At 36.0% G+C, this 12,712-nt stretch overlaps 1 protein-coding gene and 1 long non-coding RNA gene across 9 annotated transcripts in view; one reads left to right on the top strand and one right to left on the bottom strand.

Annotated features, from left to right (window-relative positions):
- Positions 1 to 12,712, top strand: part of mtt (mangetout) — a 409,542-nt gene that overhangs the window by 307,796 nt on the left and 89,034 nt on the right. The window contains exon 4 of the mRNA XM_067771149.1: positions 10,497 to 10,667. Within this exon, the coding sequence (XP_067627250.1) occupies positions 10,497 to 10,667 (171 nt within the window). The remainder of the gene's footprint in view (positions 1 to 10,496; positions 10,668 to 12,712) is intronic.
- The window catches only part of LOC137243402 (uncharacterized), a 222,854-nt gene that overhangs the window by 203,002 nt on the left and 7,140 nt on the right, over positions 1 to 12,712 (bottom strand). The window lies entirely within an intron of this gene.

Below are 12,712 nucleotides of genomic sequence, written 5' to 3'. Positions count from 1 at the left end.
TGGTACTCTGTAGCACAAAGTATCACCTATGTTAGTTAAATGTATCCACTACACAAATCTGTCGCTTTTGTGAGCTGGAGGATGACAAGGCGGTTCATATTCTCTGCGAGTTTGTCATATTGGCAAGGCAGAGACTGTCACATCTAAGTGACTCACTTTGTGATAAGGAGTAAAAAATGTGAAGAGGTACTTAAATACATAAAAGCCTCGACACACAGTAATAGTCTGAAAGGTCAAGCATTCAAACATTGTTAATAGTAATAATAATAATAACTCTAAGTACAGCAGAGAGTTTGAGCTCTGCAAGCAAGCCCTAGAGATATAACAAAGTTTACGAAAATTAGTAAATAAAACGATTCGCAAAATCACGAAACCTTCCAAACAAAAAAAAAAACATCTTGCAGCCAGTGTATGCTTTCAGATTATTGATGACCATTGTGCCGAATTTCAATAAAATTTGTCCAGAAACATTGATGTCATAAAGTTGCAAATCAAAATTTAAAGTAACGGTGCACAGGGAGCGCGTGGCTCCTTAATTTTTAAAAGCATATAGCCAGTACAGCATTTCAGTTTGCTGTTGTTGTTTTTGTTGTCGTATTAACGATAAAGACACCCGAAGGCTTTGGGGCGTGTTATTGATGTTAATGGTCCTTTGACGTATATAGATCCGGTACGTTCCGGTAACGAAGCACCATTAAGATACTAGCCCGAACATCTCGGGAACGATTTATATGACCACATTATACCTTCTAGGATATACCGCCCTCCCCACCACCTAGTTCCATGAGGAACTTGGGTCGCCAGAGCTTCGGCTTTTAATAAAACAGGATTAGCTACGGGTAGTTGAGTTTGACAATTGAATTGGAGAAGCTATTGTTGCGCTGGCAACCCCTTGAAATGGTTGCGCTACACAACCCCATGAAGCAATTTGGCATTTAAGTCGCCTCTTACGAATACGTACCACTGGTATATTCTAAGTCCTCTAACCCGCTGGGAGACCTTTCAGACTGTGGGCTACATGTGCTCTAAATTTCATACAAATGTATTAAATAATATTTCAAAGTTACTTACAGAAAAAATTTGGAAACAAATTGCCGTATACTTTGCTTTTTAGGAGATATATCAGGTATGCGCTCTTGCTTTTATATTTCCATCAGCCATAAAATACAAAGGAAATAAATTAAAAATTTTTCGCCACCTACATTTCCGATGAAACTCCAATTTTAAATTTTTTAACATCCCACCTTCGAGTTCACATAAAACACTGCTCAATCCTCCATTCCAAATACGCCATAAAGAATTGTTTAAAAAAAGATTAACTATGTCAGTATCAACGTTTTAACTTTCCGCTATTAACACTTTCACATACCAATCAACAGCAATCGCCAACATCCACTTCAATTCATTGATGCTTTTTTTTTTTTTTTTTTTTTTTTTAAAGAGTATTTTATTAAGGAGTGGGCCATAGTTCTATAGGTGGACGCCATTTAGGGATATAGCCATAAAGGTGGATCAGGGTTGACTCTAGAATGCGTTTGTACGACATGGGTATCAAAAGAAATGTGTTAATGATTATTTTAAAAGGGAGTAATCCTTAGTTCCATAGGTGGACGCCGTTTAGAGATATCGCCATAAAGGTGGACCAGGGGTGACCCTAGAATTTGTTTGTACAATATGAGTAAAAATTAAAGGTACTAATGAGAGTTTTAAAAGGGAGTAATCCTTAGTTCCATAGGTGGACGCCGTTTCGAGATATCGCCATAAAGGTGGACCAGGGGTTACCCTAGAATTTGTTTGTACAATATGAGTATAAAATTAAAGGTACTAATGAGAATTTTAAAAGGGAGTAATCCTTAGTTCCATAGGTGGACGCCGTTTCGAGATATCGCCATAAAGGTGGACCAGGGGTGACCCTAGAATTTGTTTGTACATTATGGGTATAAAATTAAAGGTACTAATGAGAGTTTTAAAAGGGAGTAATCCTTAGTTCTATAGGTGGACGCCGTTTCGAAATATCGCCATAAAGGTGGACCAGGGGAGACTCTAGAATTTGTTTGTACAATATGGGTATAAAATTAAAGGTATTAATGAGAGTTTTAAAAGGGAGTGGTGGTAGTTGTATATGTGAAGGCGTTTTCCAGATATCGACCAAAATGTGGACCAGGGTGACCCAGAACATCGTCTGTTGGATACCGCTAATTTATTTATATATATAATACCTGCCAAGATTTTAAGGGTTTTTTATTTCGCCCTGCAGAACTTTTTCATTTTCTTTTACTTAATATGGTAGGTGTCACAACCATTTTATAAAGTTTTTTCCAAAGTTATATTTCGCGTCAATAAACCAATCCAATTACCTCACCATGTTTCATCCCTTTTTTCGTATTTGGTATAGAATTATGGCATTTTTTTCATTTTTCGTAATTTTCGATATCGAAAAAGTGGGCGTGGTTATTGTCGGATTTCGTTCATTTTTCATACCAAGATAAAGTGGGTTCAAGTAAGTACGTGAACTAAGTTCATTAAAGATATGTCGATTTTTGCTCAAGTTATCATGTTAGCGGCCATGCGGAAGGACAGACGAACGACTGTGTATAAAAACTGGGCGTGACATCAACCTATTTCGCCCGTTTTCACAGGAAACAGTTAACATCATAAAATCTTTGCCCCTACCATATTTCAAAAGAATTGGTTAATGTTTGTTCGACTTATGGCGTTAAAAGTATCCTAGACAAATTAAATGAAAAAGGGCGGAGCCACGCCCATTTTGAAATTTTCTTTTATTTTTGTATTTTGTTGCACCATATCATTACTGGAGTTGAATGTTGACATAATTTACATATATACTGTAAAGATATTAAATTTTTTGTTAAAATTTTACTTTAAAAAAAAATTTTTTTTAAAAGTGAACATGGTCCTTCTCCGATTTTGCTAATTTTTATTCGGCATACATATAGTGATAGGAGTAACGTCCCTGCCAAATTTCATCATGATATCTTCAACGACTGACAAATAACAGCTTTCAAAAATTTAAAATTACCTTCTTTTAAAAGTGGGCGGTGCCACGCCCATTGTCCAAAATATTACTAATTTTCTATTCTGCGTCATAAATTCAACTCATCTACCAAATTTCGTCGCTTTATATATCTTTGGTAATGAATTATCGCACTTTTTCGGTTTTTCGAGATTTTCGATATCGAAAAAGTGGGCGTGGTTATAGTCCGATATCGTTCATTTTAAATAGCGATCTGAGATGAGTGCTCAGGAACCTACATACGCAATTTCATCAAGATACCTCAAAACTTACTCAAGTTATCGTGTTAAAGGGCGGACGGACGGACGGACATGGTTCAATCAAATTTTTTTTCGATCCTAATTATTTTGATATATGGAAGTCTATATCTATCTCGATTCCTTTATATATGTACAACCAACCATTATCCAATCAAACTTAATATACTCTGTGAGCTCTGCTCAACTGAGTATAAAAAGACTACAGGTGAGTGAATTCAACTATTTAAGAAAAATGCGGAGCCCTATACCGAATCTATATTACTAGGACTTAACGGTTACGCCGGAGTTAGGGGTAAATTATCTTAGAATATTTTTTATTCCTTTGTGAAAAGCGGGCGAACAACGATAATGTTTGTGCCATGAAAAAAAAAAAATTGTCTGCCATCATCACCGACCAATGGGAGCAATTAAAAGCAGCACACCACATATAGGAAGAGAAGCGCTTAATCTCTCCGTATATATACCGCGAAAGACACTAATTTTATTATTATTTTGAAACTATATAGAGATTCAAACTCAACTGTCAATTTGTCTGCTTGCGGTTGAACATATGTACATATATATTTCATATACTTTTAAATTTGTACATAATTGTAGGGCTGGACTAATTTTTCCATTGACTAATTTTTCATGTATTTTTGTTTTATTAAAGATCCTTTTGTTAAAAAAAAATAGCCACCACTCTCTACTACTACTAACCCAGCGTACTTGATTTTTTGGTTCCTTATTTCCTTGTTCTGCCAGAAAAACGGTTGGCCTCCATTTAAAAATATAACATCGCTTCTCGTCTTCACTTCTGCTTTTCTCACTCCCCCTCCCAATCAATCTCAGTTCAACTTTCAGTCCCACTCTCACTCCCAGTTTTAACCCCAATCGCACATCCATTCGCAATCGTTTTTCAACTCTTATTACCATTCCCACTTCCACTCCAGGACAAACCACGGCACTCTCTCACACTCCAAGTTCCATTGCTACCTCATCTTTCACTTCTAATTGCTCTACCTCTCTCATTTCTATTCCTAATATACAGAATCCCTATACCTCACGTAACATACCTTCTTCTCCTGACCGACCAACTTCAATAACCTGGTTTGTTTAAACATCTACAAAACTACGTAAAACTAATGCAGATCCGATTTTGAAATTTACAATGATTTTTATGTATAAAATATAAGTAGGTAGAAATTTTTCATTCCATAAAGTCGACAGGGGGCCGATATGTTCTAAATATAAAATTGAATATTGCGGTTTGCTTGCAATTTGGTATAGGGGTATTTTTGTGACTAGCTAATTATTTGAGAAACTTTTCTTTCCGGAAAACAGACCAGGTAAAAACCTTCCAAAAAGTCGTACCAATGGTGCGATTTGCTTGAAATTTGGCACGGGTGTAACTCGTTTGCTGTGAGTTATTTGTGATGGAAGGTTTAAGTTATCAAAAGGGATACAAATATATGGTTAAGTAAGATAGCTTTGAGCAATAAAAGTCACTGGAACATGTATCATTAATGTTATTCGAAATCAGATAACTCTAACGATTTTTTTTAGTTATTTCTCTTAAATAATAAAAAAAAAAAAAATTTCTCTTTTTCCAAGTTCTCTTAGGCCAAGTTAAATAAGCCTTTAAATTCGGAGCTTGAATTTATGAAACAAGCGCTTCTATTATCTGTTTTTAAAATGCAGCTCACAGTAAAGTGGACCGGTACGTGACGTATCACATATCACATCACCTTATCCACATTAGTTATCTTCAAGAAATTTCTAATAACCTTATCGAGGTTTTCCAATTTTTTCTTAGAACAGAAACAAAAAAAGTTTTGAAAGATGCAAAGTAAATGAAAAAGTTGGAGGACGAGGAAATTTCCAAATATTCCAGGATTTTTTCGAAATTTTTTTGGGGTAATTATTTTCCGGATAATTTCAAAGAGAGCATAGTAATATTTCCGTACACTTACCTGTATTTCAAAAATTCATTTTAATTTAACTTCTATATATATTTAATACCTACAAAGTACTTTTAAATACTATTCAGGAAATTGTTGGAACAGATCATTGTTCGAAACATTCGGTAAAATATACACAATTGTTCCCTTAGGACTATTAATCTGGCGAATAATGATCAACTAGTTACTAGAACGAATACTGATTCGGAAATAAGCAGATCCTGCAGGCTGCCGGATTACTGTAGCGTTTTCCAAGCAGAAATATTAGCCGCGACCAAAGCAGTAGAAACCCGGGAAGAGAATAGCTTAAGCTGCAACCGTGTTAACTTTTATATTGACAGTCAAGCAGCAATTAAGACAATAATCTCACATAGCACAGCATCTAAATGCATGTTAGAGTGTAAGCAGTCTCTGGAGAGAATCGGGACAGGGAGAAGCATACATCTAAATTGGGTCCCAAGGCATATGGGAATAGATAGGAATGAAAAAGCGGATGAACTAGCTAAAAACAGCGCATCACTTGAAGCTTGCTCCGTAGACATCCCAATTAGACTGGGCGACATTAATCGAAGGCGAGAGGTGCATATGATCGACCAAGCGGGAAAGGCGTGGGTTTAAGCGCGGGGCTGTAAAATGTCGAAGATTATATGTAGGTCTTTCAACCTTAGACTAACCAAGTTACTTCTATCATTTAAAAAGAGAGGACTGTAGACTCATGACGGGTACTCTGACTGAACACTGCCTTCTTGTGGCACATGCCTTTAAATTAGGCTTGGTCAGTGATATCAGATGAAGGAAGTGCGGGTTGGAGGAGGAAACGATCGATCATGTTCTACGCTCGTGCCCTGTACTTTCCCGGCTAAAAATCCAGCTGTTGGGAGGGATACAGCTGTCAGATCTAGAAGCAGCAAGTGGCTTAGTTCTTAGGAGGTTTCTAATATTTGCCAAGAGGAGGGAGTTATTTCATAACATAGGTCCTGGTTTTTATAGGGCTTTTCAGTTTGGTCGGTAAAACAAACTCCTGGTAACACTACGGACTTATTCAGTCTATGTGAGGTCCTCATGGACCGCCCAGTTCAACCTAAATTACTACAACGACTCCTAGTGGTGCAGAGTGTAGTAACTCATTGACCGACCAGTTCAACCTAACCTACTACAACGACTCCTAGTGGTGCAGAGTGTAGTAATTCCTAGCGTCTTAATAGTGATCCGTCTTCTCCAGTTCAACTTTCCTTTTGGTATAATTTACCTGAAGGGCATGTACGTGCATATGTGCAGCAGTGAACAGAAAAATTGCAGTGGCAAATTTCCTCAACAAAATTGTTGTTTTCTTTATTTTCGCTATTTAAGTATGTAAATCATTTAATTTTGAAACTGATCTCATGCAAACCAAATTCAAAGACATGTTCATAAATTTTCGAAAATTCGAGGAAATTTTTCAAAAGTTGTATAGTTTATAATTGAAGTTGTCAGATTTTTTTTTAAATATGCAGTTTTACAGCCCAATATATTTTCGTCCAATAAAGAACAAGTAAGGGGTATTGTGAAATCCACATTGATTTTTAACCTGTTTTTTCCGAAAGTTGTTATAGACTTTTTCTCCATATAAAAAAAAAAGTTGTTTACTCTTTGTTTGTATGAAAATATAATACAGCCAAGAGGCAAAAAAATATAAAATACAAATATGACTTTTGAGAGGCTACTACTCTACTTATACTTTGTTGGACCGAAACTGATTAGACTAAAAAACTGCATATCCAAAAAATTCAGGAAAAAACTAACTAAAAAGTATGAAGTTTTCGTAAAATTTTCTCAACCTTTCGAGTTTTTCGAAAATATTTTTAGTTTAGTTTTCATAGTTTTAGTTACAAAATTCATTGAAGTTTTTTCGTAAATTATCAAAAATAAAAAATAACAAAGTCATTTATTAACTTTGATAAAAATGACAACTGCTATTTTCTTGCTCACTATTATATATATTGTATAAACTCAAACCAAGTATATTTGCGTTAATTACAGTTTGATGCACCTATAACCGTTTTCTGCACCTTCCTGATGCTTTTGTAATATGGAATTAGTTAATTAAACTTCGACTAATTAAATTATTATAATTAAGTTCAACAAAACTCGCACATTAACAATTTTACAGATCCAAAGACACGCTATGTAAATAGTGTATAAGAACAAGATTATGTTTATACATGTCAGCTTGTATATTATATTTATATAAATATACGTGCTTATTAAATACCTTGCAATTAAGCAATGAACTTTAATAAGATATTAATTGAAGGCCTCTGGCGATACTAAGCCAACAAATACAATAAAATCACAGTCGCATATCGCATAAGCATGTACAAAGAATAAGAACAAAATGTTATACAGATGTACGCACTAAGGATGACGATTTCCAGTATTTTTTGCTTCTCGGGACTTTCGGTATCTAAACGTTCAATACAGGAATCTAGAGAATATACCGAAATTTAGCCAGTATAAATTTAATATTTTTTCTTTTTCTTACAACTCTGCATGACTTTTGAACAGTATTAATGATAATTTTAGGAATGAAAATGATCTTAAAAAAAATGTTTAGTCGTTACATGACTTTAACCGAACCTCAAAACGCGTTCTTTGCACTTAAGGATTGAATGTCTCGAAAATCTTAAACACCGGAATTGTTTTGGCTTCATATTCGTATTAACCACTTCGAGGGGGGCTACGATAAAATATAGTTCTGTAGCTGGATACAATAATTGACTGGATTTTAATTGGCCTGTGATTTAGCAGAAAACACGTTTTTTTGCAGCAATAAAAGTTTGTACTTCAGGGGAATTTGTGCCAATTTTCACAACATTCTACAGGCTGTATGGTGTTCTGTCTTTACTTTAAGGGGTCGCTGTACTCGATGGCGTCCTCACTTGTTTTTGTCTTACCCTCGAATCATATCAAATAATTTACTACGCTAAGTAAGATTGAACTGGCCAATCAGTGAGGGCCCCACATAGACTGAATGAGTCCATAGTGTTTCCAGTAATTTTTTTAGCGACTAAATTGAAAACTCCTATGACAAACCAGGACTTTGTTATAAAATAACTCCGTCCTCTTGCCAAATACTAGAATCTCTCTTGCACACGTGCATGCGACAAACGCTGACTAAGCATATTCACATCATGGGAACATTACTGGTGATATGATATCAACAACATAAGCCACCTGCATTCTTCGCTCCAGTCACAAAACACGCATGCATACGGAATAAATGCTGATGCCTCACTACCGCTCCGTGGGAACATAGTTCGCACTGCCAGTACTGCGCATACCTTAGCTTCATATTTCTATACGAGCATCCAACAAACGCCAACCGCGCGTCACCCGTGGATGGGAACATTGGCAGTGATACGATACCACTGCAACATATGAAAATACCAACAACGATGCGACGCCGCTGCAATTGGGCCGTCGCTAAGAATTAATAAAAAGCCATACTAATATAGTTTTAAGTTCAGTTGTAGTTTAGTTGTATTTTGCTCGTGTAAAACCAATAAAGTGCAAAACACCGGCATAAGCCGGCAAAAAAATATTTTTTTTTAAGTTGTAAACTCACAACGGGTTAACTTATATAAGTAGAAACTATTTGCATTTGATAGGGCATCGAAGGGCCGATCTACTGTACGGTAAGTCTGTACTGCAAGAACTTTGCTTCATCAATTGTTGTTTCCTCATCTAGCACGGGGCTACCACTTCTCATCAACAGGTGGCCTTAATCGCGACCAACATTTTGCTATATCCGGAGATTTGATGTCAATCGTTCCAGCGACAAGTAAACGTCTAACCAACCATGTTAACCTCCTTCACTAATCAATAACACACTAGTCCATTGCAAACCCGTCACCGTCAAACGATATACCATTCACTGATTACATCAGCAACCATCAAGTGTCCTCCCACCGATAAACCGCTTAGCCGTTTCGCCAACTCCACCGGCAGCCATTTGAGGTGGTTATACCGTCAATTGACAATATGGCCGTTGAACTTATGTCAGCACTCTCGACAGCAATGCCAAAAGTTTTTTTACACAAAACCTCCAAAAAGTTGGAAACAATTTTTTGTGAAACGGAGAGGTCTAATGTTGGAATAACATAAAACGATGGGAACACGCATTCAGTTGTACAGTCTACTCTATAGCGCATTTACAGCTAATTATATTGTGCAGCCAAGAACAAAGTGGAATGGGCCAATGGTGATAGTTGAATAATTACAAATATTTAAAAGTCCATTTATCAGTTGATGTGCGTTGAAAAAACAACAACGAAAGCGATTCTTATAAGAGTAATTTGGTGTTCTTGGTTATAAGAGACCGTAGCGGGTCAAAGCAAAAGCATTTCGTATGATTTCAATGGAAATTGCTTCTTTACATATTTTTTGCAATAACAACGACAAATATTTCTTGGCATTCTGAAAATCTTTTTTTCTGAAGTCTGAAATCTTTTTACCTAATGGGCAAACATTTTAAAAGCTGTGATATTTTAAAGGATAAGCGAAAGTTAATTATCAAACTAGGTCTGTGAATAATGCTGTGACATTAATTTTATGTTTTTTTCTTTTAAGAGATACAAATGGGCTTACATATAATTTTTTTTTTTTTTTTTTTTGTGTACCTAATAATTCCGACTTTCATTATACCGACAATTTTCTGAAACTCCAATAAGACAAAAATCCAAACTTTAAGAAATCCAGACTGCGCGAAATTCCAACAACTCCAAGTCGCGGCAACACATAATCCAGAAAAACTGACTAAAGTCTAGTTATTATTAACATTTGTTTCATGCGGCCTGCGTAGCCGGTGTTGGATCTGCTAAGAGCTATCTTTTTGAATAGCGGCCACAGAGCGCCCGCGGAGTAACATTGTGGGTCGCATAGCTGCTGTTGGATCGGGTAGATGTTGTTGTGAAGAGATATAAAAATAATAGAACAATGCCAATAATGTTTTTTATGATGTCATGTGCGATTTCCTAATAAGCATGTTTTCGGGATTTTTGTCGTGATTTTATGTGGGGTTTTGGTCTTGTCGCGATACTGAATAGTCGGAATTAGGTCATGTCGGTGTTATAAGTTAAATTGTCGGGATTTTGTCTTTTGGGAGATACATACGACTAATATTTTTAAAAGTTTCTTAGCCTGTGTTATTACACTTAATGCTAGATATATGTTGCAAGTTGTTAACTCTGGATTATTGCTTTTATTATTTTCCTTTATTTTCAGGTTTCTTTCTTTTCAACAAGTCCAGAGCTGAGCAACAAACAACGTTTCGAATATTTCTCACGTACCATACCTTCTGATCACTATCAAGTCAAAGCTATGGTAGAGATTGTCAAGCGCATGGGTTGGAGCTATGTTTCGATCATATATGAGGAAAGCAATTATGGTATTAAAGTAAGTAAAAATATATCAATAAAAATATTAGCTGTGAATGATATCTTAACCCTCCGATAGGTTGTGGCGTCTGGCCAGACGAGAAGGCTTTATTTTCGTGTATAACTTTATTGCTACTCACCCGATCATGAAAAGCTTTTGCGACTTCTTAAGTTTAGAGGCGGTCTTTATAATAATTCCGAAATCGATATTTGTTTCTTTTTATTTTACCTGTTTTTTTTTTTTTTATTAAAATTGATTATGTCACATTTTAGCGTTGTCGTCTGGCTAGACGAACATAGCCTATAAGACCTGATAGTTCTTATTCATTTCAAAATTTGTCAATAAAAATTCAAACTTATTTCTGGAAGTTTGTTTTATCTTTTTTTTTGTACCAAATTTGATTATGTCACTTTTTAGCGTTGCCGACTGGCTAAACCGAACTTATTTTTAAGCCTATAAAACCTCATAGATCGAAATCATTTCAAAATGTATCAATAAAAATTCAAATATTTGTGGATACGGTTAAAAGTTTAAAATATCATCCGGCCAGACGACAACGCTAAGATGTGTTGAATTGATTCACCGCTAATCGGAGGGTTAAAGACATAGTGATTAGGTATATGATGACGATATTTTTAATGCCGTTAATATGTAGCGCCACAATAGGTTGAGCCAAAATTCCGCTAGCTAATTTGCAAATATAATTTGAGCACGATGTTAGAGCAATAACCCCCTATGATACGCTAACATCATTAGGCGATGTGTACTCTATGAAGGTATTGTCAAATTCGACAACTCATACACACAAAATATCAATTTCCTTAGGCGAAAACTGTTTTTTGTTTCTTATGCATTGTTGACTTTTCCCAGCCGTTATCACCACAAACACGTAAGTTCACAAAACCATAAAAAAGTCGAAGTAAAGCGAGTCTGCATAGCTATGCGGACGTTAAAACATCGAAGCGTTAAATGCAAGTGTTCAACCTGTCTCTCTCAGATTTTACGATACATAAGAAATGGAGACATGCCGGCATTTCTAAAGAGGTAAGCAGTCAACTATCTGACTGGCAGACAAGCTTCTATATAATTCATAAACAGAACATAATTTCCTGTAAAGAAAATAAAGTCAACAGGCCATTCGACAATTAAGCTCTGCACTAAAACAAATATTTATATAACTTGTCTAACCGTATATTTTTTTCTCACGTTATTTAACACCATCGTCATCGTAAATCTTCGGCCACATTGTTCATGGAGTAAAGCTGTAAGATGATATAACAAGTGGATATTCATTCGAATACGTAATGTGGCGTTTAATCATAGTGTCTGCTTCAACTTCTACGCATCCCCATTTCCCTCCAAAGTAAAATGCAGACTAAAACTATTTGCTAAACCATTCCCAAGATATTTGCTGGCAGGCCTTGTGGAAAGAACCACTGCTGACCAAGTATAAAACAATTGCCATTAAGAACCATCGATCTACACAGAAAATATCTAGCGGGTTATGCAGCTTATGATTGTTTTAAGAGGCAACTGAAATACTAAAATGATTTAAGGGGTTGTGTAGCGCAATCCTTTCAAGTAGTCTCTAGCCAAATTTATAGCATCTCCAACACAATTTGCAACCTGATTTACTATGGCAAATCCTGTTTCTTTAGAAGTACTGGTGACCCCAAGTTCTTCATGGAACTAAGGTGTGGGCGTGTGTGATTGTATTGTCAATTAAATCGTTCTCGATATGGTCGAGCTTAACTTTTAGTGGTGCTTGTTAGCGGAACGTACCGCATATATATTCCGGCAAAAGGCCATCAACATCAGTAACACTCCTCAAAACCTACGGGGAGTGTCTTTATCGCTAACAAGTTGCAGATCTGTTAAATCATTCATATATTAAAGCTAATGTATTCTCTATAAAATTGCGCAATGAAAAAGCTGTTGCTGCTTAAGTAGATTTCATGCCTCTGGTAATTTGAGAAATGTGCTTTATTAGGAAGTGGATCAGTGGCCGAACTATTCGAAAAATCGTACCTATGGTGCGATCAGCTTGAGCAGGGGTTCCTCCT

Source organism: Eurosta solidaginis, chromosome 3, assembly GCF_040869045.1.
Source record: "Eurosta solidaginis isolate ZX-2024a chromosome 3, ASM4086904v1, whole genome shotgun sequence".
NCBI classification, from domain to species: Eukaryota; Metazoa; Arthropoda; class Insecta; order Diptera; family Tephritidae; genus Eurosta; species Eurosta solidaginis.
Note: the sequence above shows the minus strand (reverse complement) of the source record. Positions and strands in the feature narration are given on the sequence as shown.